This window comes from Pinus tabuliformis, chromosome 9 (genome assembly GCF_031772625.1).
Source record: "Pinus tabuliformis cultivar Carrire ecotype Pingquan chromosome 9, CPIR1, whole genome shotgun sequence".
NCBI lineage: Eukaryota > Viridiplantae > Streptophyta > Pinopsida > Pinales > Pinaceae > Pinus > Pinus tabuliformis.
The window spans coordinates 729,661,693-729,689,557 of NC_142307.1; the positions used below are offsets into that span (position 1 = coordinate 729,661,693).

General features: G+C 37.8%; 2 protein-coding genes across 3 annotated transcripts in view; both read right to left on the reverse strand.

Annotated features, from left to right (window-relative positions):
- The window catches only part of PFD6 (prefoldin 6), a 152,977-nt gene that overhangs the window by 7,122 nt on the left and 117,990 nt on the right, over window positions 1-27,865 (reverse strand). The window contains exon 6 of one of the 2 annotated variants that reach the window (XM_089440414.1): window positions 3,576-3,663. The exons of the other annotated variant lie outside the window; for it this stretch is intronic. Within the exon in view, the coding sequence (XP_089296540.1) occupies window positions 3,576-3,663 (88 nt within the window). The remainder of the gene's footprint in view (window positions 1-3,575; window positions 3,664-27,865) is intronic. 2 annotated transcript variants of the gene reach the window in all.
- LOC149150782 (uncharacterized) lies at window positions 9,065-11,242 on the reverse strand. Its single transcript, XM_089441060.1, has 3 exons — window positions 10,887-11,242; window positions 10,638-10,779; window positions 9,065-10,509 (listed from the first exon to the last, which is right to left on the reverse strand). The coding sequence occupies exons 1-3, from the start codon at window positions 11,227-11,229 to the stop codon at window positions 10,302-10,304; spliced, it is 693 nt and encodes a 230-aa protein (XP_089297186.1). The 5' UTR covers window positions 11,230-11,242; the 3' UTR covers window positions 9,065-10,301.

Sequence of the window (27,865 nt, forward strand, 5' to 3'; positions counted from 1 at the left end):
GAAAGTAATGCATCAAACCAAGGTCTTTCATTTCAAATTCAAAAGATAACTCCCTCTTACACTGGAGGATAAGAGGTTCTCCTCCTGTCAAGAATAAATCATCAACATACAATATCAAAATCAAAGGTATCCCTTGGACTGCCTTGAAGTAAAGGTTTGGGTCTGCACTACTTCTTGTGAAACCAAGCTTTATTAGGTGGTTATCAATGCGAGCATACCAAGCTATTGGAGCTTGCATCAATTCATATAAGGTTTTCTTCAGTCTGCATACATGACTTTCCCTGTCATGCTCTTCAAAGTCTTGTGGTTATTCCACAAATACCTCTTCCTTGAGGAAGCCATGCAAAAAAGCAGTTTTCACATCCATTTGATGAAAAGTCCATCCCTGGCTAGCAGCTAGGGCAACAATAGATCAAATAATAGTATATCATGATGGCATTCTTGCAAATGATGGAAAAGAAGCAGCAAGGGAAAGAGCATAACAACAAGGTAAGGAGTAGCAAAGGTAAAGGTGCAACAAAGGTAGAGTAGCATGCAGTGTGGTCACCATATGTGTGTAAGAAGGTGGTGTTGACAGATGTGTAAGATGGTGATGTTGACAAAGATATGTTACGTATTGACAGTTGAACAAAGGAGCAAAGACTAGGCAGTGTTGTGATGCAAGGGTATGGCAAAGGAAAATATGTGCAGGAAAGGAAAAGGCAAAGACATGGAGAAATATGTGATGCAGGGCTATTTGAATATGAATTCAAGATTGTAATATTGCATGTTATTTACTTATTTTATTGACATGAGTATGAATGCTTGACATTTGGATATGATGAAATTTATTTTATGTATTTTAATATTCAAGAGTTTAAGCAGTTTTGGAATTGAAGGGACACCTTTGGATGCAAAGATACAAGTTTTGTCATTTCATATTCGTCTGAGTGGAACATGAACAACGATCAATGTTCATTTATAAATGTGTGCAAAGTTGGAGAGCAATTTTTTGGGTTAGAGAGTTGGAGAAGGTGTGAGAGCTGATTTAAGTGTTACGCATTAGTTACCTGGCCCATATAAAGCTTATGTGAAGCAGATTTGAAGGGAAGAAAAGGCAGAAATGAAGATGGATATATGCAAAATTTATGACCAGGTTAACCAACACATTGTTGTTTCTTGTTTGTATCAGGAGATTGCGGTCTCCTTTCAAGTTGTGGCTTGATAAATATCTAGTTGGCGCAGGTTGAGCTAGGAACCTCTTGTGTGTTGTAGCCTACAGAAAACATATGGGAGTTGTAACTTCCTTGCATGTTGTAACTTGCAGAAAAATTGAGGTAGCAACCTCCTGTAGGTTGGAGCCTACAGAAAATCAAATGTAATGAGCAAGAGCTTGCCTTTGCATCACAACAATAATAAAATCGTGGTTTTCTCCTTTTATGGGTTTCCACTTATATCTGATGTCAATGTGTGTTGTTATTATGTGTTAATGTGATGTTTTGGTTTGCTTATTACATGTTGTTCACATGTTCACTCTGCTGGTCATTATTTGTTAAGTTTCTCATGTAATGTTTTAGTTAATGAGTTTAATGAAAAGAATTTTAATGTCCATGAATGGATTAAACTGATTCACCCACCCCCCCTCTCAGTTTAGTCAACTTTTCATCAATTGGTATTAGAGTCAGTTCGTTCTATATAAGCCTAACAGCTTGAAGGTAGGTTTGGTTGAGTTATGGACTATCAAACTATACTTGTGATAAGTGTAACAAACTTTCATGAATGGAGAGATAAGGCAAAATCTGAATTGATAGCTTATGAAACCGTTGTATGGAAGCTTGTATGTGATGGTTACCGCAAAGACTCTCCTCTTTGCAAGAACAGCAATGGAATGCTAAAGCAATATGTGTTATGTACAACAATCTTCATAATAAGGATATTGATACAATAATAGACTTAACTTCGGCAAAAGAAATCTGGGATAGGTTGCAACTCATGCATGGAGAGGCTAGCAGTAGCAGCAATGCAAAGAAAGAAAAGAGAAATAGGAAGGAGAAAAAACTTTGTCAAAAGGAGAAAAAACTTTGTGAATGTACCTGACTCTCATGAAGAAAACGTAGATGAGCATCAACCTAGGCTTGACTTATCACTGGCTAGCATAGAAAGATTGAAAAATGAAAACAAAGATTTAAAGAAACTAGTGCATATATGTGATAAGAGAGAGCATGAGTACAGAAGGAAATTGCAGCATGACAACACAACTTGAAGAAGCAAGGATAATAGAAGAGGTGATGAGTAGTAAATTCAAGGAGAGAGACCTACAGTGTGAAAGATTAGAAGATGAGATTGATTTAGCTAGAAGTAAGATAGAAGAAAAGAATAGGTTGTGTGAGCAACTAGAAGGGGAGGTTGTCTCATGAAGAACTTAGACAAAACAGACATTAAAGATGATAATGAAATATTCCTAAAAAGACCTGTAGGAGAAGGGACAAGCACCATGATTAATAATGAAGAAAACAAAAACAAGCAGCAATATCAAAAGCCAAAGTATAAGATGAAGAAAGGGGTCACTGCAAGAAGATCATTCTCTCCTGAAAATGAGTTGAACAAATTCGGAAGATCTCAAAATAAATTCTTTGCTCCTCAGAGAAATATCACATGTTTTTCTTGTCATGAACATGGACATGTGACAGCAGAATGTAAGAGAAAGCAAATCAAGTTCAGTCAGCAGAAGACGTAGCAACCAAGAAGGCTCCCTCATGTAAACAAGCAAAGAAAAAAATCATTCACCAGGTACACAAATCATTTTTATGGTTATTGTTATTTGTGCTATGGATTTGGACATAAAGCAGTGGAATGCAAAATGTATGAAAAGAAAAGTAAAAGTGGCTCAAGAAAGCACACGCCATTTATTCCATTTATTGGACATATAAAATGCTATTTGTGTAGGCCACATGGCCAAACACTGCAGGTTGCCATATATCCTAAAGAACCCTAGACATATGATGGAAGCTAATCAAAGCAAATTGAACTCCGATTCAAAAAGAATTGCAGACAATAGAAAGAAGCCCAATAAAGTGTGGAAGAGGAAGAAAAAGGAGAAGCTCGTTACTTAAAGACATAATGAACTCATCATGGTTTCAAGGGGAGTTGCTCTAGGAATCTAGGCAGTCATCTAGTCAGTGTTAGAAGAGAAACAACTTCTCATGGGGAGAGCAGTCCATAAAATGTCCTGAGGAGATAATGGACATGCTACACTTCATCTTTGGAAGATTTGTGGAGGGAATGAAGAAAATTGAATGATTACCTACTATAGATCAAGGAAGACATGTTGTTCCATTAGGATTCCAAATTTCGGTGAAGGTCACAAAATAATCAGCCTCAAGTGATGGCCATAGCCGAAAAAAGTGTAATAGAAAAAGCATAAGAGGTTGTGCTAATTCTTTCACAGCAGCCCTATTACTTTGAACTCATGGAATTCCTCCATAAAATACACTCCCCTTTGCATCCAAAACATTGGAGAAGGCACAGGTCAAATATTTTAAGAATTACGAAAAAAGAAATTGCATATGCATTTGAGGATGCACCAAAGTAGTTACCTTTCTTGGAGGGAGGTGTGTTGCAAATCGCATTCAATTTATCTTTGTGGACCATATCAACAATGATAAAGATCCTGAGATTCAGCACCTGTATTTCACGTTTGTGAAATATTTGCAAGAAATGAAGATGGTTATAGAGAAAAAGACAAAGATGTAATAAATCATTGTATTCCTGGTTATTAACCCAACACAAAATTAAATAAGAACCAAACAACCAGAAGATATACGAAATAAGATAGAACTAAACAAAACAAAAACAAAAAAAAACCTTGAGGACCTACTTTCCCTTCTGGGTTTAGGTCCTCATATGGCTCACCTAATCATAAATGTTGGTTGGGAAGATGTACAAGGAATATGTGTGGGCATATGAAATTTGTGTGCATCGTCTTTGTAATAGACTTTGTTGGGTTTCATTTTCGAGAATGAAACAGAATACAATGACACTAGAAAAGACAAGAAAGGCCTGGCAAGCTTAGCTTCTGAGACGATGAATGGGAAAGCAATTTGAAGACTTTGGTATTATGTTAGGGAAACATTGTATTGCAACGTACTCATGTTCTCACAAGTCACGACTGTCGCAGTAAGAATTATTGAAATGCCATATCAATGAATTTCAATTGATGGTCTCTAAATCATATGGTGGGATGCTTCTAAACTGTGACAAGGTGCAATGGCAGAAGATAACGAGAAGAGGAGCATTTCGTAGACCACATAGATGTAGAGGTATGAGGCACTACATGCATAAGCACACCATACCTTTGACATGCATTACAAAGGAGGGACAGAGGTGCCAAAATAATTATCTTGTGTGGATGACGCTGCCAAAGAAGTTATTGTCAATTAAGGCATACGATTATCACATTCTGATCTGTTACACACAGCTAGAGGCATTCAACGTTGCTATGAGCAGAATCCTGCCAAGTCAGAACAACGAATGCAGTGCATTACTGAAAGATAAGTGTGCGGACTTGAATGTTAGTAGTGTGACAGATGGTGAATGTGATATCAACAGAATGGATTGAATTGACGAAACGAAGGGCAAGAAAATTATGGCCTCGGAAACTTTCGCAGAAAGGAATAGCAACATGGAGAGAAATATGGAAGGTTTCTTGCGGTATCAGACTGACCGGTGTGTTACAAAGTCGAAATAGGTTAAATTAGTAACGCCAAAACCATTACAATTATGCGTTACACATTAAAATATCTTTATATACATATCGTTACGAAAACGTGGAACATTACATGGTCTGTAGATGTGACAGACCTGAGATTTATGACTTTAGGACAGAGCAGACCAGAGGGTACCAGAAAGAACATTACATGTATTGGATTCAAGACTTAGAAATGGAGCAAACTTTTTAATAGGCAGGTCCTAGACAATGCAACTGGGTGTAGTAACTCCGACTGAACTGATTCTCTTGAAAACCCACATGTTGGAGGCTTCTTTGATGGGATATGCTTTGCTTCGTGGATTAGTCACTCATTGTATGCATCGCTTCCTTCGAAAGATACGTGACCTTAAAGCTACTGTAGATACATTAAAAAAGCAAGTCGGACGTACCCAAGTATCCCTTAAGGACAGAAAAGAACTAAATGATTCCAAGGCAACAAAATTGTTGAAAGGATCAGCTACAAGAGTGATATTTACAGTGCCTCATGAAATAGGTCCAAGCAACGTTCAAGCTAAGCCCATGGTCAACCTACAAATTGGTTATCTTATATTTAATGGTCATCTTCACAATGTGACTGGAGATAGCCTTTTAGCAAGAATTGTATTGTTGGGTTTTGAATAACTGTTTATTTTGGTGCACCAAAGGCACAGGATCTTCCTTAACCAGTGATTTCAAAATCGAAAAGGATTTTGGTTTTCAGTTGTATACCTCTTGCACAAAAGTTTTGCCATATTGACAACGTTACATTATTGCCAGCACTGATATTATGGTCTGTAAGCGATGCGTGAACTATCGGCATCCTCATATATTGTATCATGCAGAGTTAGCTATTAGTGGCAGCCAACAACTAAATCTTCAATTTCTTGGTTCAAGATCGGGTGACCTCCATGGAAAAGGGTAGAGGGCATCTTAATTGAGTCATTACGTACATAATAAGACTGTCATGTAATGGTTCCAAAGCAAATCGAGCCACTAAAGTCCTCTCCCTATCGATCGAGTGTCTCAAGTACCAGTCGAGCACGATCGACCAGCGTGTCATGTAGATGAACCATAGTGAGCAGCGGAGCAATATATATTATGAACAGCATATGAGGTTGGAGTTCGTGTGGCTTCCAGACGCTCTGCGACATAGTCTACTGCCATTCGAGGATGAGAATGGCATATATTGGAGTATTATGTTGCGTTATATAGTGTTCGTGATGATATGTTGTATGCATAATAAGGCGCATGTCCTGTTTCTCATTCTGGTACGATACACGAAGCTCATCCTGTCCACCGTATGTCTCTACATGTTCATGATTGACGTATGGCATTTTCGATGGTAGTCTCAACATATTGTTATTAGTTGATATTATAATGGATATAGTGGGGCTATTATAATGATGGTATCAGCGTTAATTATATTATGATGCTCGACTTTTGAAATACGAGAGCTGCTCCTCCTAGTTTGATTTTAGACACCAGCCTTTACAAATAATTGTTACCACTGTTGGCAGAAGAGGTTTAATGTATTTCTCTTAATTAGGACGCTCGCTTTATACTAGAGGTGAAACACCCCACAGGCCCTCCATGGCGAAAAAATCTCCATCCCATCAAAATACATAACCACCGCCATACATTATTTTAATCACAATTTGTTGTAATCACGCCTCATCTTATTGTTACCTCTCTGAAATACGCAACATAAATCTAGTATTTGAACAACAAAGGGCAGTAATCACTATGGAAGCTTTTGCACATGGTTATGGCGGTGATGGTGCAGGTATGGTGCGGGGTTTTTCCAGCATTCCGTCAATTTCAACGTTAATATATGTGTTGTTAGTTCAACTCCAACATTTTGTTAATACATTTAAAGGGAGTGTTTAATGCTTGAAGTTTTACTAGCGTTGATATTTTGTCAACTTTCACATATCTTGAGTCTGCCCTTGACTCTAATTAATGTGTCCTTGGAGGTGCCAATTATTGTAGCATTTTTTGGTTTTTGATAAGATAGAATAATTGAAAAAAATGTTAAGTTAGGATATGGACATAACAATAGTGAATAAAATGTTTTAAAAATATATATATATATATATATATATATATATATATATATATCTTGATGATGATGTCCATATCAAAGAAAATGCTAAGTTAGATGTCCTAAAAAATCAAGACAAAAAGAAAATGTTAGGTTAAAATATAAAAGAAAACAAATAAACTCTGAAAGTGAGCAAGTCTAAATGCCACTATTCTTTTTCTGCAAAATAATGGTTGTGTGCAATGTGTTTTAAATGCCACAACCCATGACAGTCAAATAGTTTAATCTTGATTCGTTTATGCTTTAAATTGATGTTATAGTTAGAGAATAAAGATTTGACCAAATTGTTTAATCTTGGCAAATCAGTAGTTAGGTAGAGAATAATAAGGTGCTCATCAGTTTAATATGAGCCCTTGGAGGTTAAGAGGGTAGATTTAGATAGTTTGTTGTTTTAAAATAAAAAGAAGGAATAGGGTTTGCTAGCTTAAATGCACCCATTAAGTGAAGAAAAAATGATAGGATAAGCAAAGGGTAAGTAGAAGAAAGGTTGCAGAAGTTCGATTATTGATTGGACAAAATGTACATTTATCATGTTTCTATGTCCATGAGGCAATCACACAAAACAAATGAAGGTCTACAAGATCAATTAATTAACTTCTATCATCCCCATTCATCCCTGTATTTACTAATTTCCCCTTCCTACCTTCACACAGTTCATATTCATTCATTTTCCATAAAAACCCCTTTTCCTAAGGTCAAAACCCTTTTTGCCTAGGAAAAGTGAGAAACCCTATGTAAAATCCCTTTTACCATGTAAAATCCCTTTTTACCCGAAAAACCCACAAAAATATGTTTACCCTAAGTATTAATGCATATATGAAAAGCAAAAAACCCCATGAAAAGCAGTATACTTAGTGTATTTCCCTTTTCCGCGTGTATTTTCCCTTTCTGCTCATATTTTCATATTAACACCTACCCTATAGTATTAAACACCTAAAAAGTTCCCTTTTCCTGTATATGTTAATTTCCTTTATTAAATAACCTGAAACCTTTAGTTTTATTAAAAAACTATGTATTTCATAAAATATCGGATCACAAGCCTTTCATATGAATGCACTCTTCCCGCATTGCGATATGCGATTGCGACGGACCCGGACCCGACGCAATATATATTATAATCCATACCCATATCGCATCCGCCCCTCATCGCAAGTCCCGACCGAAGCAATAACCCTCCGCCATTGTGATCTCTGATATGTGATGGGAACCCGGGCCCGATCATATATCATCCATGGTTTATTTCCACGTCGCGTCCGGCCCCTATCGCATTCCTTTGCGATGGACCTTTCCTTTGCTAAATTGCGATTGCGATATGCAATTAGCCCGAACCCGATATCATTATCTGCCCGAATTCATACTTTTTCAAGTCCGCCATACCGTGTTTTGCAAAGGATTTCTTTGTTAAATCGTTTTTATGATTTTAACGAAGAGTCTGCCTAAACCTACATTTAACCACTAATCTCAATTTTAAACCCATAATTAAGCCATTGCCGCCATAATTGATCGTTGAGCTCCTTCGTACAGCTCCTTCGCTCCACCACCGTCTGATCCAATGCATTCAAATCCAACAGCCCTCGGTGATTTCGAGTTAACTCTCTGTACAGGCATTACCCACTCGAAAAGCGGTAATCCACCGTCCCCCCTTGCTACGTGTTAGGCTTTAAACCATTTCGGGTGACCCCTTCCCAAGACAACCCACACCTTATAAGCGGTGCGATGAAAACCAAAACCGCCTCCCACATAATGACAAAATAGCCACTGTTCACTTTGCGTTATAATTCAAAAAGAAAACTATTTTTCCGCAAACGCTATCATTTTGCTCTGTTTTGCCTGTTTTACACAACGAAGCCTCCATAAACCTTTGCAGCCAAAAAAGCCATCATTTTACCTTCCGATACGTTCTGGACTCCTTCCAATTGCCTTTCAACCTCTACAAAGCCATTGAAGACCTTCTGTCACCTATGTTTTTCTTAACAGTTTCTGTGTTTTGCAAGTAAAGACTCTTGTTCCAGGCTTACAAAGGAAAAACCCTGTATATAGCAGTGTTGATAATATCGGTATCGGGAAAATATCGGCGAGGGTCCGGAAAATATCTTATCGGAAATATCGGCGAAAATATCGGCAAAATATCGGCAAATATCGGCAAGCATAAAAAATGCATAATATATTCATTTTTTTCAAATTTCTAAACATATAAAGCAATAACAACATGAACTAAACACATTGGCACATAAATATGAAGAAGGCATTGATATATATGATGTCAAATAGAAATGATACATCAAACTTCAAAGGCGATACCAAATCCTGCTGATCCCTGATAATTGTCCAATCAAGGACTCAAACAAAATAACATCACATATCCTGCTGATCCCTGATAGTGATAATTGTCCAATCAAGGACTCAAACAAAACAACATCACATATATAAAACTTTAAAAGTATTTCATCATCATGAGTTATAAACTTATATGTAGCAAAAGTTGCAAAACAAATAAAACTAGTAGCTATCTATCTGAGACCATTGGCCTCTCCCTAGCAGCTTTCTTTCTGTCTTGTTCAGCAATTGCTTCACGAGATTTTTGTATAACCTCTGCACTAGAAACCATACAAGGCATCACATCTGCATCATATGCAGAGAGTTTAGCCATATGGTATTTCAATCGTGTAATCCCTCCTGACATCTTGGTCCCACACAAGTTGCATGATATATATGCCTGATTTGCCCCACCAACAGCCTCCCCATACTCCCAAAATGGGTCCAAGGCTTTTGGCATATTTGACATTTGTAGTGAACTAATTCAAACCTAGGGCACAAAAAAAACAAAAAATTGGCATTAAATGAGTATAACTATACAGTGCCCAGCAAACACTCAAGAAACTATTTTAATTTTTAAAGCAACATCTTCATGTTCAGAATTTAAACAACAAAAGCAAGCATAAAAAATGCATAATATATTCATTTTTTTCAGATTTTTAAACATATAAAGCAATAACAACATGAAATAAACACATTGGCACATAAATATGAAGAAAACACTGATATATATGATGTCAAATAGAAATGATATATCAAAGGCAATACCAAATCGTGCTAATCCCTGATAATTGTCCATTCAAGGACTCAAATGTGGAGAACCAATACAAAATAACATCACATATAATAATAAAAGTATCTCATCATCATGAGTTACATGTAGCATAACAAATAAAACTAGCAGCTATCTATCTACTGCCCTCTCCACCTTTTACGGGAAAACATGATGGGCTGTTTGCCAGGCCTGCCCCTAGTAGTAGAAGGCCCTGACACTGCCTCTGCACCTAATGTCAAATAATGAGTGATAGGCATGGAGCTATGCTCTCCTATATCTATAGCAGATGGTGTTGATGCTGATGCTCCCGCAGTGTCCTCCTCCTCCTGCTCCTCCTCTAAGTGCTGCTGCTCCTCTGACTCCGAGTCCTCCTCTTGCTGCCCCTACTCTAATGGATCATCTGCCACTGGCTCTAACCATGAAGGTGACTCCTCCAATATGGGCTCCTGAGACTCCACCCTCCACGGAGACAATACATCAATATTGTCTAAGGAAATGGCATCTGGATCCACTGGTGATTCTATTTGCCTCACTCGAAGTCGGATGTTGTAATGCACATACACCAAATCGTTGAGGCGTGCGAACTCCAACCTGTAAGAGTGTCCAAAAAAGTAATGAGTCTTGACTCTTGACTCTTGACACTTGAAGGTCATAAATTAAAAATTAAAAATTACAATAAGTGTAATTGCTCAACTGAAGGCTTGCGTTCAAAGTTATACCTGTTGCGCTTTTTGGCGTGTATTTTCTCAAATACACTCCAATTGCGCTCACACCCTGAAGAGCTACATGTTTGACTCAAGATTCGTATAGCCAAATTTTGCAAATTTGGTACCCTTGCACCATAGCTTCGCCACCAAAGATCTACAACAAAATAATGAAATAAAAAATTCAAAAACTTAAAAGTTAAAAGTTAAAACATAATTAAATTCAAATTTCTAATTTCTAATGAGTGATGACTTGTCACTTACGTGGCATGAAGAGGGCCCTTTCCTTAATGGCATCATCAAAGCCAAATAGGCCAACACAATCCTGATAACTCTGTACCTCGCGCTTGATTTTGCTACGAAGCTCAGAATCAGGTACCATCCTCTGAATACAGGAATGGAGCCCTTCCATCACCTCGCCATCAAAACGAAATTTGCATTTGTATGCAAATGCAAGGTTGAGGAAGAGTGCTGCTGCATGAATGGGTCGATGAAGCATCCCTGTCCACCGACTATCGATCACATCCCATAACATCATCTGCCTATTAAGGCCAGCAGAACCCTTGTCTGCATAATAGGAACGAATGGCCTCCTTGGCCCTATCCATGCCCTCATACAAATAAGGCATTGCAAGCTTCTCTCCATCCACCAATCTAAGAACCTTTACTATAGGTTCGCTAACTGCACATGCTTCTTGTACTCCACGCCAAAATGTCTCAGAGTACACCATTTTTTCAATGGCTCTCCCATCAGGTCTCCTGCTGTATCTACAAGCACACCAATCATCAGACACAAACATTTGCTTCAACTCGAACTGACATTGAAGCAAAGACTGAAGAGTAATAAAGGTTGTGGCAAAACGTGTGATGGCAGGACGCCGCAACTCCTTGTTTCTAGTGAACCTCCTCATAAGGCTAAGAACAAAAGCATGGTTATAAATAAACTTGGGGATGCTCCTAGCCATATCAACTGCCTCCTTGATGAAGGAGAGTTTCCCCATATCCTCAAGCAACAAATCAATACAATGCGCTGCACATGGAGTCCAGAACAATGTGGGATGCCTCTCCATAAGCATTCTGCCGGCAGACACATAATTAGCTGCATTGTCTATTACGACTTGCACCACATTCTGCACACCAATCTCCTGAATGAACCCATCTAACAACTCACATATCGTTGCTGCATCTTTGATATGTTCTGATGCATCCAACGATTTAATAAACATGGTACCTTTAGGACAATGTACCAAGAAATTTAGAAGGGTCCTACCCTTCCTATCTGTCCAACCATCAGACATCACTGTGCATCCAGTGACTTCCCATGTCTGTTTCAACTCCGCCAATCTAGAGTTGATGTCCTGTTTTTCTGCTTGAAGAATTGGCCCCCGCAACTCCTCATATGTGGCACTTTTGTACCCTGGGCCCACAACAGCAATAGCATCACACATTGGTTGCCAAAATGGATTGGTTTTTGTGATGCTGAGAGGTAAGTCGCTCCAAAAAATACACCTCCCCATGACTCTATCTGCTTCTTGCTTCTCCTTTTTTTTATAAAGCGATTTTATGCCAGGTTGTGCTCCAGCTCCTATTCGTGGAACAAAAAATGATGACCTCGCATTCCCACTAGTAGTAGCGCTAGCATGTGATGGTGTGCCAGTTGTGGAGCCCCTCCCACTAGGGCCAGTAGGGCCACTACCCTGAACATCAAAATCAGGAGAAGATATCCCAAAAGATCTACCTGCACGTTCAGCTTTGTTTCTTTCCGCCTCTTCCTTCTTTCTGTCCTTTTCTTCAGTTGCCTCAAGAGCTTTTCGTATAAGCTCCGGACTAGAAACTTGACAAATGCCAACATCATGTCCAGTGAGTCTAGCAAGATGGTATTTCAGTCGTGTAACCCCACCTGTCATCTTGTCCCCACACAATTTGCATGAAAGATATGCACGATTTGTCCCACCATCAGGGATCCCATACTCCCAAAATGGGTCCAAGTTTTTTGGCATATTTGTATTTTGTAGTGGGCTAACTCAAAAGGAAACCTACAGCACCAAAAAAAAATTGGAATTAGTAACTTAATAACTTAATAAGTAATACGAATTTACGAAATTCCATGGGTGCAGGTCTCAATATCAAATCCTCATTCTTCAAAGACAAATGGACTAAACTTTAACAAAGTTCTACAGGTGCATTTGAGAATCTGAGATATCTCTGTGTTATATTGAGACAAGAGTAGACAACAGATAATAACTCCCAACTGGAATAATAGAAGGAAATTATAAACCATTCATCATTATGCAGAGTTCCAATAGCTGTTCCAAATCAGACCATAAATCAATCACCAATGGCTGTTCTAGATGTGCAAGACTGATCATTAAACAATATATCTATATCATAGGTTATTATGCTGTTTATTATGTTCAAGTTTTAATGATTAACCAGATCAAGTGCTTTAGATATCATTCCTTAGGACAACAACCTCATTTCACATGAAAATAGTAAGGGGTTGTTACATTCCAAGATAAAGGAAACCGTGAAATTCAATGAAAGAAATGTCTGTAATCTCAAACTGGATATTTAGATCAGATCCAACTCATTTAAAAATTAAAAGTTTAAAACCATTGAATGGTAACTTGTTTAAAGCCCTTGGTCTCAGTATTAGATTACAAGCAATTTTGAATCTAGAGCAATGGCATACTATTCTCACTTAACTCTATAATATGCAGAATAGTGATGAGACCTCCTGGGAGGGGTCCATCTTTTGTTGAAGTTCTAGAAGAGAGTAACAACAGAAAGAAAGTTGGAAACTGTCCTTCAATTCTTCTCCAATGATTTTTTGGGGATTACTTTGTATTGGCAAATCCCTCAAGTTAAATGTTGCAACATTAAATGATCATTGCAGGCAACATATTGTATCATGGCTTAGTCATTGTCCTCTGGAACAGGTGTACAAGAAGACTTCAAATTCTGGTGTTTTTGAAACTTGAGTAAAGGGAAATATTTAAAAGCTTTTGAAACTTACAGCAATAACACATCTAGTCAATACCGTGTCACCAAAAGATCTGGCGGAAGGACCATCTACAGTGCTGAGACAGATCTTCTTTGTATGTGGTGAAAAGCACTGTTGATTACCATTAGACAACCTTAAGCTCTGTCTTAGAATGGTTTAGATCACCATATATACCAGCAGTGTGTACACTGTACAGTGTAAACATTGAACAATGTTCATTGTTTATCATGACAAATGTTAGACCTTGGCACGTATTGTTATAGCCTAGAACTAGAAGAAATAGTGGTTAAAACTTAACACTGAAGTCAGCCTCCAAACAACGAGAAGAACTCATGTCGGCTCACCTCAAATATTTAAAAATTAATAGACAACATTTACACCGTCAAAAATTCAGATATATGGTTATACCTATGAGATTTTCGGATGGATGTAAGTTTGTAACAGTGATAAGTGGATAGATCTGTGTTTTGGGTGGATAGATACCTGTTCTCGGCAGCCAAACCCTCGACCGGTTCCGTCTCCAGCGACCACAAAAACGAAATGACGCGACTTTAAAAACTCATAAACCGTTTTATACAGGCCGCCGGCGATATTTGCTGTCGTCTCGCGATATTTTAGAAAATATCGCCGATATATCGGAATTCTCGCGTGAAATTAAAAACAGGCAAATATCGCGATTTTTCGGGGGCGATATTTCGGCTCGCCGAAAATATCGCGATATTTGCGAATATCGCCGATATTTCGGCGATCTTATCAACACTGGTATATAGTTTGAAGACAAATATGAAGGATTTATTGTTGAAAAACACAGTAAAAACCTGAAATGCACAGTAAAGGTTACTCTACAGGGTTAAAGGATGTTCACAGAGTTTAAAAAGTACCAGATGAAAGATTAAAATGAAGGAATCAACCAGCGCAAAGGATTCAAACAATCTAGCAGCTTAAAGGGCAAAATATCAAACAACAAAGCCAGCACAACCTGAATAAAAGGGATAGCAAGAAGCAGTCCAATAGCTGCCCCTATCTTCTTGCATGAAGATCTTTCCTTTCCTAGAATAAATCTTAAACAGTTTTAGGAGATTTTCTTAGTTTTATTATTGTATAAATAACTCTCTTCTCGAGTTATTAAGGGTTCGAAGTTCAATATTCATAGTTCATTGCTTGTTAAGTTCTATTTTACAGTCTGGAAACTGTGATAATCATATTATTTTATGTCTTCTTCTCGCGACTATTTTGATCTATATCGCTGTGTAAAGCTTTATAGCAGCCCTTTGCTGAGATATTAATATAACCCAAAGGATTAATTACTTCAATTCTACATCTGCCTTCATTCATTGGTCTTCTAAAACTAAAACCAAAAACCCCAAAACAATTATTTTAGATGCTCTGGCATTGGTAGCTGACCTACTACTATCAGAGGTACAACACCAACCATTAGCATTCTTATTGTGCATCCAAACTGCAGCAACGTTAATAGTGTTAGAAAATTATATATTACAGAGCAATGGAACACAAAAAATATATTGCAGAAATATAAACACAGAAAACGCATAAAACAAGAGAGACACAGATATACGTGGTTCACCCAATTTGGACTACGTCCACAGAGAAACAGCCAGTCCTTCCTTTTATATTATCCAGCAAAATGAAGAGATACAACCTACAGCAGATCCACCGTAATTCCCTCTTCTCTCTCACACAATCTCCTCTATCTTTCTCACTCAGAATACACCTCTACAAACACACAATACAATTCCCTCATAGAGAGCGAGGGGTTGCCTTCTAAGGCAAAAAACCCTAAATTAAACATAATTTATACCGTCATATTTCTGCCTAATGACCGGCCCAGATTGACTACGAAATAACAACATTTCTACCGTCAGATTTTTGACATCGTCCCCCCCTGGACCCCCTTGGCGGCGCACATAAACGGACAACGTTGCCGCCACGTTATGAAATGGGGTCCAATGCGACAATATCTCTGAATAAAGAATATAATCAAGCTCCACACCCAATAATCTCCCACTTGGAGACTGATTATAGCAACTCCCCGCTACTTCATTTGTTGGACAATGACCCCACTTTGGATCTGGTTGTTTCTCATCTTCATCATCATACTTGAAGATCAATTGAAACAGAGCAGAATCTCAATTTCTCCCTGGTTACAACTTTTGTTAACATATTTGCAGGATTCTCGCTAGTGTATCTTTTCAAGCTTCAATTGTCCATCTTCCAACACTGACCGTATGAAATGGTACTTGAGTTGTATATGTTTAGTCTTGGAATGAAATGCAAAGTTCTTTGCAAGATGTATGGCACTCTAGTTGTCATGGTATAACCTACCCAATTCATCCAGAAACCTTTGTAACCAAATCATTTCTCTACTAGCCTCTGTAGCAACAACGTACTATGCTTCCGTCATTAAGAGTGCAACAAAACTTTGTAGCTTTGAAACCCCACCTACAGTAAACACATACCCTATGGTGCTCCTCCTTTTATCTCTATCACCCGCCATATCTGCATCAACATATCCTTGTAGAGCAATGTTTGAACCACCAAAGCATAACACTTGATTTGCGGTACCTCTCAAATACCTGAGAATCCACTTAACCGTCATCCAATTTTTTTTCCTAGATTGTTCATGTACCTACTTACAACTCCCATTGCATGTGCAATATCAGGCCTTGTGTAAACCATTGCATACATTAAGCTTCCAACTGCTGATGCGTATGGAACTTTAGACATCCAAGCCCCCCCGTGGACCACCCTAGCGGCGCACATAAATGGGCAGCGTTGCCACCACATTACGAAATGGGGTCCAATGCGGCGATACCTCTAAATAAAGAAGATAATTAGGCTCCACACCCAACAAATAGTAAATACGGAACAATACATTGTTGGATAGACTTGTAATATTGGAGTTAAGAACATTATGATTCGATAGGTCGATATATACTGTGGTCGATATATTGTTTGTTGAGTTGGCACATTGGCCCTCCATTCATGTGCATTGGTTAACAAATGATTGACTATGTGATATGTAAGTCTTCAAACCACCACCTTTGGATCGGACAATTCGTTCTACCTGAGATGGCATCCAGTATGAGAGCATCTCTTCATGTGCAATATATACAAGGCATTACGAATCTTGTTGTTTAGGAGCAACGACTGTGGATTGATGGGTGCCATGATGAAGTTAGCTAGTTTTTTTAGCTTTGTGGTGTCTTTGAATTGAAGTAAGATACAACTGAAGGGTATTCCTCTTTGGAATATGCTTATTAACAAATATATGGTCATAAATTATAATTATGCCATCGAATATGGCATCCCTCCACATTGATTATCGCATGTGTGAGGAGGGATTAATTTGTGGTGTCGTGAATGGTTGATACACTATTATTTCGATACACTATTATTCAACATTGTTGGTCGATATAAGGTGGACGTGTTGTTTTTTTCTCCTTCATTTTCAATGGTTATTATATGATTGGCATATATTATTGTGCGTTGACCTTGGTGTTTCTATTGAGTTTATGTTGGATGTATACATTGGCATTGGTCAATACAATATATTAATGCCAGGCAAACAACGTTATATTATATCATTGCCAAAATATAGCCAGAATAGGCATTGTCTCTGAGAATATCAACTCGCATGAATGCATTTGTTGTGCATTTGAAATATGAAGGGATGTGTTCTTCATCTCATATTAACACCTTACACTTCAATAACAAAATATTGAAGGTAGCACATTACCTACACAATATAGGCACATCCATGAAGATATCCTCGAGTAGCAAACAAGAAGCAAGGAAAGGATCAACACAACGAGGTAAGGAGCAACACACCAATGTAAAGGAGCAGCAAAGGAAAAGGAGTAGCAAGCAGTGTGGTCACCATATGTGTGTAAGAAGGTGATGTTGACAGATGTGTGTAAGAAGGAGATGTTGACAGAGCTATGCTACTTATTGACAGCTAAACAAAGGAGCAAAGACTGGGCAATGTTGTGATGCAAGGGTATGGCAAGGAAGATATGTGCAAGAAAGGAAAAGGCAAAGACATGGAGAAATATTGTGATACAAGGCTATTTGAATATGAATGCAAGATTGTGTTATTGCATGTTATTTAATTATTTTATTAACATGAAGAGTACGAATGCTTGACATTTGGCTATGATGAAACTCATTTTATGTATTTTAATATTCAAGAGTTTAAGCAATTTTGGAATTGAAGGGACACCTTTCAAATGCAAAGAGACAAGTTTTGTCCTTTCATATTCATGTGAGTGAAACATGAATAGCCATCAATGTTCAATTATAAATGTGTGCAAAGTTGGAGAGCAAGTTTTTGGGTTAGAGAGTTGGAGAAGGTGTGAGAGTTGATTGAGATGTTATGCATTAGTTACCTGGCCCATATGAAGCTTATGTGAAGCAGATTTAAAGGGAAGAAGAGGCAAAAATGAAGATGGAGATATGTAGAATTTATGACCAGGTTAACTAGCACATTGTTGTTTCTTGTTCATATCAGGGGATTGCAGTCTCCTTTCAATTTGTGACTTGATAAATATCTAATTGGAGTTGGTTGAGGTAGGAGCCTCTTGTGGGTTGTAGCCTGCAGAAAACATATGAGAGTTGGAGCTTCCTTGCATGTTATAGCTTGCAGAAAAATTGAAGTAGCAACCTCTTGTAGGTTGGAGCCTACAAAAAATCAGATGTAACAAGGAGTAGGAGTTTGCCTTTGCATCACAACAATAATAAAATTGTGGTTTTCTCCCTTTACACATTTCGACTTATATCTGGTGTCAATATGTGTTGTTATTGTGTTGATTTGATGTTTTGGTTTGCTTATTACATGTTTTTCACATGTTCAATCTGTTGGACATTATTTGTTAAGCTACTCATGTAATGTTTTAGTTAATGAGTTCAATGAAAAGAATTTGAATGTCCATGAATGGAATAAACTAATTCACCCCCCCCCTAGTTTAGTCAACTTTTCATCATATCGAGCTACAGGTGCAAAATTCTCATCATAGTTTATGCTCTCTTTCAGAGAGAAACCTCTAGCTACAAATCTAGCCTTTTATTTTTAATACTACCATCTACACCATGTTTAATCTTAAACAACCATTTGGAAGTGACAACATATTTACCTTGAGGTCTAGGAACCATTCCCCAAACATCATTTTGGATGATGGATTTGCATTCTTCAGTGATGGCATCTTTCCAGACTTGTTCTTCTGCGACTTCTTCAAAGGTGCATTGTTTGTCTGAATGATATTACTCATGGTAACAACATACCCTTGGAACCGACTTGGCTTCTTACTTTCCTTGAAGGTTCCTCTTGGGGCAACATGTTGTTTAGCATCTTGCAAGGTATCTCATAGCCATAGTGGTCTCTTTCTCGTAGAAGGATCATGTGGTGGAGGATCTAGAGGATCCATGGAACCCATTGGATTATCTGCAAGCTCATTCTCAAGTTCCAGATCAGACTCAGATGTAGCCTTTTTTTTCATTAATAGCTTGTCTTTCAGCAATGGCAAGAGGAGAGTCTCTTGCTTTTCTAAGAGTTGCATCTTCATCAAATGTTACGTCTCTACTAAACTCTATAGTTCTTTGACCAAATACATAAATTCTATAAGCTTTTGAATTATCACAATAACCAATAAATGTACCTTTCTTACTTGAAGCTTCCAGCTTGTTCCTTTTCTCTTTTGGCACATGGAAGTATAAAGGGCAACCAAAGATTCTCAAATGACTCGCCTCAGGCCTTTTACTAGTGAAGACTTCTTCAAGATTCTTATTGTTTAAGGCTTGATGAGGAGTTTTGTTTTGCACATAAACAGTGGTATTTACAGCTTCTCCCCACTAAAACTTTGGTAGCTTTTGATCATGTAACATGGCTCTGACCGCTTCCATAATGGTTCTATTATTCCTCTTAGCCACACCATTTTGTCGTGGATTGTATGGCACAGTGATTTCTTCTTTATCCCGACGTCTTTGCAAAGATCATTAAAATCATTAGAGGTGAACTCTCCCCCATTATCAAATTTGAATGTTATGATTAGCTTTCCAGTTTGATTTTCAATCAGAGCCTTGAAATCTTTAAACATGTCTAATGCTTCCCCTTTATTTTTCAAAAAGAATATCCATGTCTTGTGAGAAAAATCATCAACAAAAATTATGAAATACAAATAGCCACCAAGAGAAACAATAGCCATAAGTCCACATAAATCAGAATGTATCAGTTGAAGTACCTGACTAGTTTTTTGTTCACTTGCACATCATGGGCAAACTCCTTCATGATCCATTCTGATCTCAAGCATTCCAGAAACCATCTTCCTTACATGAGGTAATGCTTTGTAGTGTAAGTGAGCAAATCTCTTGTGCCATCACTCACACTGAAGATCGGTATCATGGACCAGTGCATGAATGGGTTTACCATTAACTTTGTAAAGCCCTTCACATCTTGATCCAAGAGTGAAGGCTTCTCTCATGCTTGAGTTCAAAGGCCAGGTTTGAACTTTTCCATTAATAAAAGCAACTTTCATTCTTTTATCTTCTAGAACAAATATGGATACACGATTCTTTTTCAAACCGGGTACATACAAAAATTCTTGCAGAAAAATAGATTTATCATCATCTAACTGAAATAAAACTGAACCATAACCTTTAACTTGGTGAGTAGAATTATCCCCAAGGATAACATTTAAATTAGTCTCCCTCTCAACTAGATTAGAGAGTGCTTTGTAACCAGTAAAATGTTTGGAAGCACCATTATCAACTAACTAGCGAACAAATGAATCTGCAGAAGAAGAACTGGAAAGAGCAAAAACAAGAAAATATTTTGATTGAGTTTTTGTTGCATTATTTCTATATCTTGGTTTTCTTGTTTTCTTATGATGCCCTTTACTTTGATTTTCAGAAGAGTTTTTTCGATAATAAGATTTGTTTTTGAATCTAGGTGTTCTTTTTCTTCTTTCTTTATAGTCACGAGAAAAGTGACCATGTTATTTATAGTTAAAGAATCTAACTTTTCACATGTCTAGATTCCCCTTATTTGATTTGAAAGTAGATTTGTTTTTATTATCTTTCTTTCTCTTGTCATAGGCTGTAAAAGCAATAGGTGTGAAATTCTCCCTCTAGAGATCATTTTGGCCTCCTCTTGGATACACTTTTCCAAGAGCTCATCAAATGTGGGAATTGTGTTGATGTTGCTTATGGTGGTGATAAAAGTATCCCAAATAGGATAAAGACCTCCAAAGTGCAATCAACACCAATTCGTTGTCAGGAACAGCTTCACCAACTATTGACAATTGATTCCTGATTTTACTCATTCTCAAGAAATATGCTTGAACCGTCTCCCCTCTATTCATCTTGATCTCCTTCAGCTAATTCTTCAAGGCAATACTCTGGTTCAAATTACTAATTGCAAACATGCCAATTAGTTTGTCATACATTTCTTTAGCTTTCTTCAAACCAGAAACATAAGTAATGAGCTAATCACTAAGAAAATCAAGGATAATTTTCCTAGATTTGATTTCACCCTTTCAATGTTTGGATTTGACAGTAGCACTTGAATTTTCTAGTGGATCATGTTGGAAAATCAATGTAAATAGATTAGGGTTTGATTCTCCTTACTTGATAATTACATGTGAGTTATGTTGGTTTATTTTACTTCTTTATTATCTTATCGTCCATCACGCAATTACCATACTATGTATGTATGAAGGTCACAAAACAAGAGACACAAGATGTAGGCACTATGCCAAGGCAAAACCCCCCTTTAGGGGAAAACCCAGTCAAAAATTCTCTTCCTTTCAATAGTATTCTTTGAGACTCTTCACCCTACACAAAGACGAAACCTTCCTCCACGCCAAGTTAGCCTCCCAGATTTTCGACCTCTTTCCAACAACACTCCCTTCCCGGCAACTTCGACTATGCAACAACTTCCAGCAACAACAGAACTTGAAAGGCTTTGATCTCCCAAACTAGGGCATGAAACAGAGAGAGAGAGGCTCCAAAATTTCTATTTTCTTCTTCTCCTTAGACTTGACCCAACTAGCACTTCCTTTTGCTTCCTTCGACCCACTTCGCACTTCTCCATCTTCCTTAGGGATATTGAACTAGCTTGAGATGAGATGCTCCAAATGAATTCAACTGGCTTCTATTTATATGCTCCAAGTGAGGTTGAATTGATGTCCTTAGGCCAACTAGATCTCTTTTAAAACGACTTGGTGTGGACGTTACATATATTATATTTGACTCAATAGTAAACATTTTTACATGATTCAAAAGCCCAATAAGGGTCTCTTTAAATGTACAATGACTCTATAGACTCGATATTAATCCTAGGAGTCCACAATGGGGACTTTGACTAATATAATGATGACCCAAGCATGAAACTCATGCTTTAATAAGTCCTTTATACAATTATAAAAATAAAAATAAAAATCTTTATTCTTTTGACAAGTACATTTTATGATTACTCAAATACATTAATGAAGACCGAACCTAGTTACATTTTCCAACACTCCCTCTTAACTAGGGAGGTATTCCTAATATACAAATACAATGGAAGATCTCAAACTATATGAACAATGGAAAACTTTAGGCATCGCAATGCCATGGACTAGATTCGTGACCAAGGCAATCTATCCATTGGTCTCTCATCAATTTAGGCACTGCAATGCCACGGACTAGATTTCTAACCAGGGAAACCTATCCAAGTGGGAATAAGGTGGACTCAAGATTTCAGCCTCTCTAAGTACCATCAGGCTTACTTGCTAACCACCAACCCAAGGACCTAGGTGTGTATCCATGGTCAGAGCTCTATGACCCACGCCACCCTCCCTACTTTGGGACCTAGACATTAACACAAAGTGTTGGCCAGATGTCCTCTTAAGCAATGCTTCACTCGCAAAGCCTCAACAAATCTCTTCCAATCTCTTATCATCAATACAATCAGTAATATCTATTAAACCAAGCATGTTCCTTAGATATTCAAACTTCTTATTTGGAAGAGCCTTTGTTAGTATGTCTACTACCTGTTCATCTGTCGAGACATACTCCAACTTCACGATCCCATCCTGCACCAAGCTCCTAATAAAGTGGAACTTATTGTTGATATGCTCTGATCTAGCATGAAACACGAGACCTCTAGACATCTTGATACAACTTTGATTGTCACAATTAATCACAGTAGGGCCCAGAGACTTCTTGAACAAATCTGTAATAAGCTTCCTTAACCAAACAGACTCCTTACCTACTTCACATGCAACCACATATTCTGCCTCAGCACTACTTAAAGAAACAGGATCGTGTTTCCTACTCATACATGAGATCATAACAGCTACCAGACTAAAACATCCTCCGGTAGTGCTCCTTCCATCAGTCTCACTGCCACCCCAATCAGAATCTGTGAAGCCAATTAGCTTGACTTCCTTACTATCATACTTTAGGTAGTGATGTATAGTGCCACAAAGATACCTCAGTATATGTTTTGCAGTTATCCAGGGGTCATGACGAGGTTCCAACTGAAACTGACTAAGAATGTTTACTGCAAAACATATATCTGGCATATTTACCAGATACATTAGGGAACCCACCAACTGTCAATAGGAGCTAAGATCCACGAGACTAGAGTCGGGGCCCCTCAACTTCTTGATATTGGTGATCATAGGAGTAGCCATTGGCTTGGAATCCATCATCCTGAATTTCTGCAACAATTTGATGATATATTTTCTTTGCCCCAAATATATCTCCCCAGGTCTTTGCCATACTTCTGGACCCAGGTAGTAGTGCATCAATCCTAGATCCTTCATTTCAAATTCAGATGCCGACATCTTCTTGCATTCTTGAATTATTCGCTCCACACCTGTGATGAATAGTGAATACATCATCCACATATGTAGAAAAATGACAGGCTCATTATTCACGACCTTGATGTAGAGATTCGGATTAGCGAAACTCCTTACGAACCCACTTCTAAGTAGATATGCATCCATCCTTGCATACCATGCCCTGGGTGTTTGCTTCAAACCATATAGGACTTTCTTCAGTTTGCAAACATGAGAGTCCCTGCTATTAACTTCAAAGCCTTCGAGTTGTTCGATATACACTTCCTCATCAATGGTCCCATTCAAAAATGTGGTCATCACATCCATTTCATGGATATTCCAACCCATTATAGCAACAAATGAAACCAAAGATCTAATGGTAGTGTACCTTGTTGTGGGTGCAAAGGTTTCTTCATAATCAATGTCTTTCTTTTGAGAGAAACCCCTTGCAATGAATCTAGCTTTGTACTTGTCTATACTTCCATCAAAAGCATGTTTGATCTTATCGATACATTTTGAGGTGACAATCGATTTGTCACTAGGTCTAGGAACAATTTCCCTAACCCCATTCTTCATGATGCAATGATATTCTTCCTACATCGCTTTCTTCCAAACCTCTTGATAAGCAACTTCCTTGAATGTAGATGGTTCGGCTTCAATTAACTTCGTCATATATGCAACATAACCAGAATATTTTTTCGATCTCTTACTTTCCCTAAAGGTTCCTTTCACAACTTCATGTCCTTCAGCATCTTCTAATGTAGTTTTTAACCAATTTGGCCTTTTCCTTATGATTGGGATGACCATCGATTGAATAGCCTCACTTGGTTATTCTTCTTCTTCTTGATTTGTAGTAGGGTTTTCATGATGAACTTCTTCTTCTTCAAACATGGGAACTTCTTCGTCATCAGAATCAATAGGAATATCCTTTGATTTCTTGTATGCTTGATTTTCATCAAATATGACATCCCTGCTTACTTCAATATGTCTTCCTTAATGTAGATTCTACATGCTTTTGAGGAGAGACTATATCCAACGAATATTCCCTTGATACTGTAGAGTCCAACTTCTTTCGCTTGTCCTTTGGAACATGGATGTATGGTGGACTTCCAAAGATTCAGAGGTGATCCACACTCATCTTCTTTCTTGTGAATACTTCTTTGGGTGTCATATTATCAAGACTTTTATGAGGACTTCTATTTTTAATGTACACGACTGTCATTGTTGCTTCTCCCCATAAGAATTTTGGTAGGTCTTGATCAAGCAGCATAGTTCGAATGCCTTCTTCAATTGACCTATTCTTCCTTTCGGCCAATCCATTTTGTTTGGGACAATAGGGAGGTGACAATCGATTTGTCACTAGGTCTAGGAACAATTTCCCAAACCCCATACTTCATGATGCATTGATATTCTTCCTACATATCTTTCTTCCAAACCTCTTGATGAACAACTTCCTTGAATGTAGATGGTTCAGCTTCAATTAACTTCGTATATGCAGCATAACTAGAATATATTTTTGGTCTCTTACTTTCCCTGAAGGTTCATTTCACAACTTCATGTCCTTCACATCTTCTAATGTAGATTTTAACCGATTTGGCCTTTTCCTTGTGGTTGGGATGACCATCAATTGAATAGGCTCACTTGATCGTTCTTCTTCTTCTTGATTTGTAGTAGGGTTTTCATGATGAACTTCTTCTTCTTCAAATATGGGAACCTCTTTGTCATCAGAATCAATAGGAATATCCTTTGATTTCTTGTATGCTTGATTTTCATCAAATATGACATCCCTGCTTACTTCAATATGTCTTCCTTCCTTAATGTAGATTCTATATGCTTTTGAGGAGAGACTATATCCAACGAATATTCCCTTGATACTTGTAGAGTCCAACTTCTTTCGCTTGTCCTTTGGAACATGGATGTATGTTGGACTTCCAAAGATTTAGAGGTGATCCACACTCGGCTTCTTTCCTGTGAATACTTCTTCGGGTGTTGTATTATCAAGACTTTTATGAAGACTTATATTTTTAATGTACACGATTGTCATTGTTGCTTCTCCCCATAAGAATTTTGGTAGATCGTGATCAAGGAGCATAGTTCGAATGCCTTATTCAATTGACCTATTCTTTCTTTCGGCCAATCCATTTTGTTCAAGATAATAGGGAACAATGAGCTCCCTCTTAATACCTGCTTCATTACAATATGCAATCAATTCCTTAGAAGTGTAATCCCCACCATTGTCAGACCTTAGACTTTTTATCTTTCTTTCGGTTAGGATTTCCACTTCAGACCTAAACTCCTTGAACTTATCAAATACTTCATCTTTTGTTTTGAGAAGGTAGAGCCATGTCTTTCTAGAATGGTTATCAATGAATGTCACATAGTAGAGACGACCCCCAAGTGATTTGTCAGACATGGGCCCACACACATTAGAATGGATGAGGTCTAATAGCTCTTTAGACCTAGTTTCACTATTCGGAAATGGATTTCTTGTATTTTTTCCCAAAGAGCATCCCTTGCACACACATTCATGATCTAACTTCATATTAGGGATACCATGAACCATTTGACTAAGAGTAGGGATAACCTTATAACGTAGATGACCATACCTCCTATGTCATAGCTCAATGGGACTAATTTCCATATGAACCAAAGCTTGAGGAGGTGGTGTAATGACTCTATAAAGGCTTCCTTCACAAACTCCAATAACCCTAGCTTTATCAATGCTAGAGTCTTTTCCCCAAACCAATACTTTTCCATCAACAAAAGCAACTATTTTCCCTTTATCTTCTAAACAAGAAATAGAAAGCAAATTATTTTTCAAACCTGGAACATATAGAATGTTGTGTTGGTGCAACTTCGATCCATTTTCCAGCGTCAACAATGTTGATCTCAAGCCTCTAACAACATAGCTTTGGCTGTCACCCAATTCCATTGCATGAGAAGATGGCTCCTTTGATAGTGTATGAAGTTGTTTACTTTCTCCTGTCATGTATCTTGATGCTCCACTATCAATGATCCATGCATTGTCATCATTAAGAGAACCTGTAAGAGCAGCCAAGAATCCTTGACTTTTGACCTTGTTGAATAAGTAATGGATGACCTTCTTGATCTAGCTTCCAGCAGTGTTGATACCCATTCTTATGTAGTTCATCAAAGAGGGAGAATCCATGCCAACAAAGTGATCTTCAACTTTTCCTGACCTTAGCTTTGATACCATATTGGAAAATCAATGCAAATAGATTAAGGTTTGATTCTCCTTACTCGATAATTACTAGTGAGTTATGTTGCCTTCTTTTACTTCTTTATTATCTTATATTTCATCAAGAAATTACCATGTTATGTATGTATGAAGATTACAAAACAAGTAACACAAGATGTAGGCACTATACCCTGGCAAAACCCCCTCCAGTGGAAAACCCATTCAAAAATTCTCTTCCTTTCAATAGTATTCTCTGAGACTCTTCACTCTAGACAAAGTCCAAACCTTCCCTCCACACCAAATCAACCTCCCAGATCTTCAACCTCTTTCCAACAACACTTCCTTCCCAACAACTTCGACTATGCATCAGTTTCTGACATCACGCAGCATCAAAACTTGGAAGACTTTGATCTCCCAAAGTAAAGCATGAAACAGAGAGAGAAAGAGAGAGAGAGAGGCTACAAAATTTTGATTTTCTTCTTTTCCTTAGACTTGACCCAACTAGCACTTCCTTTTGCTTCCTTAGACCCACTTCGAACTTCTCCAATTTTCTTATGGATATCGAACTAGCTTGAGATGAGATGCTACAAATGAGTTCGACTAGCTTCTATTTATAGGCTCCAAGTGAGGTCTAATTGGTGTCCTTACGCCGACTAGATCTCTTCTAGGCCGACTTGGTGTGGAGGTTACATAAATTGTATTTGACTCGATAGTGAACATTTTTACATGATTCAAAAGCCCAAGAAGGGTCTCTTTAAATGTGCAATGACTCTATAGACTCAATATTAATCCTAGGAGTCCACAATGGGGACTTTGACTAATATAATGATAACCCAAGCATGAAACCCATGCTTTAATAAGTTACTGTTACAATAATAAAAATTATTTTCTTTATTCTTTTGACAAGTACATTTTAAGATGACTCAAATACATTAACGAAGACTAAACCTTGTTACATTTTCCAACAGATAAGCCAGTGTGCCTTCAACATACTCCAAAACTTCGTGTTCATGAAGAGTGATATCTAGCCTTGCTTTCTATGGACCAAAGTTTGAAGCGTCTTTCAGCTTCTCCTCTACCTTGAAGTAGGACGAAGTCATCTTGATAAAAAAGCTTTGGCAGCAAGTGGGGTCTCTTCATGTGATCTTTGGTCTCCTTAGACTTGTCTTCACCAAGGCTCCGATACCATGCTAAAATTTGAAAGT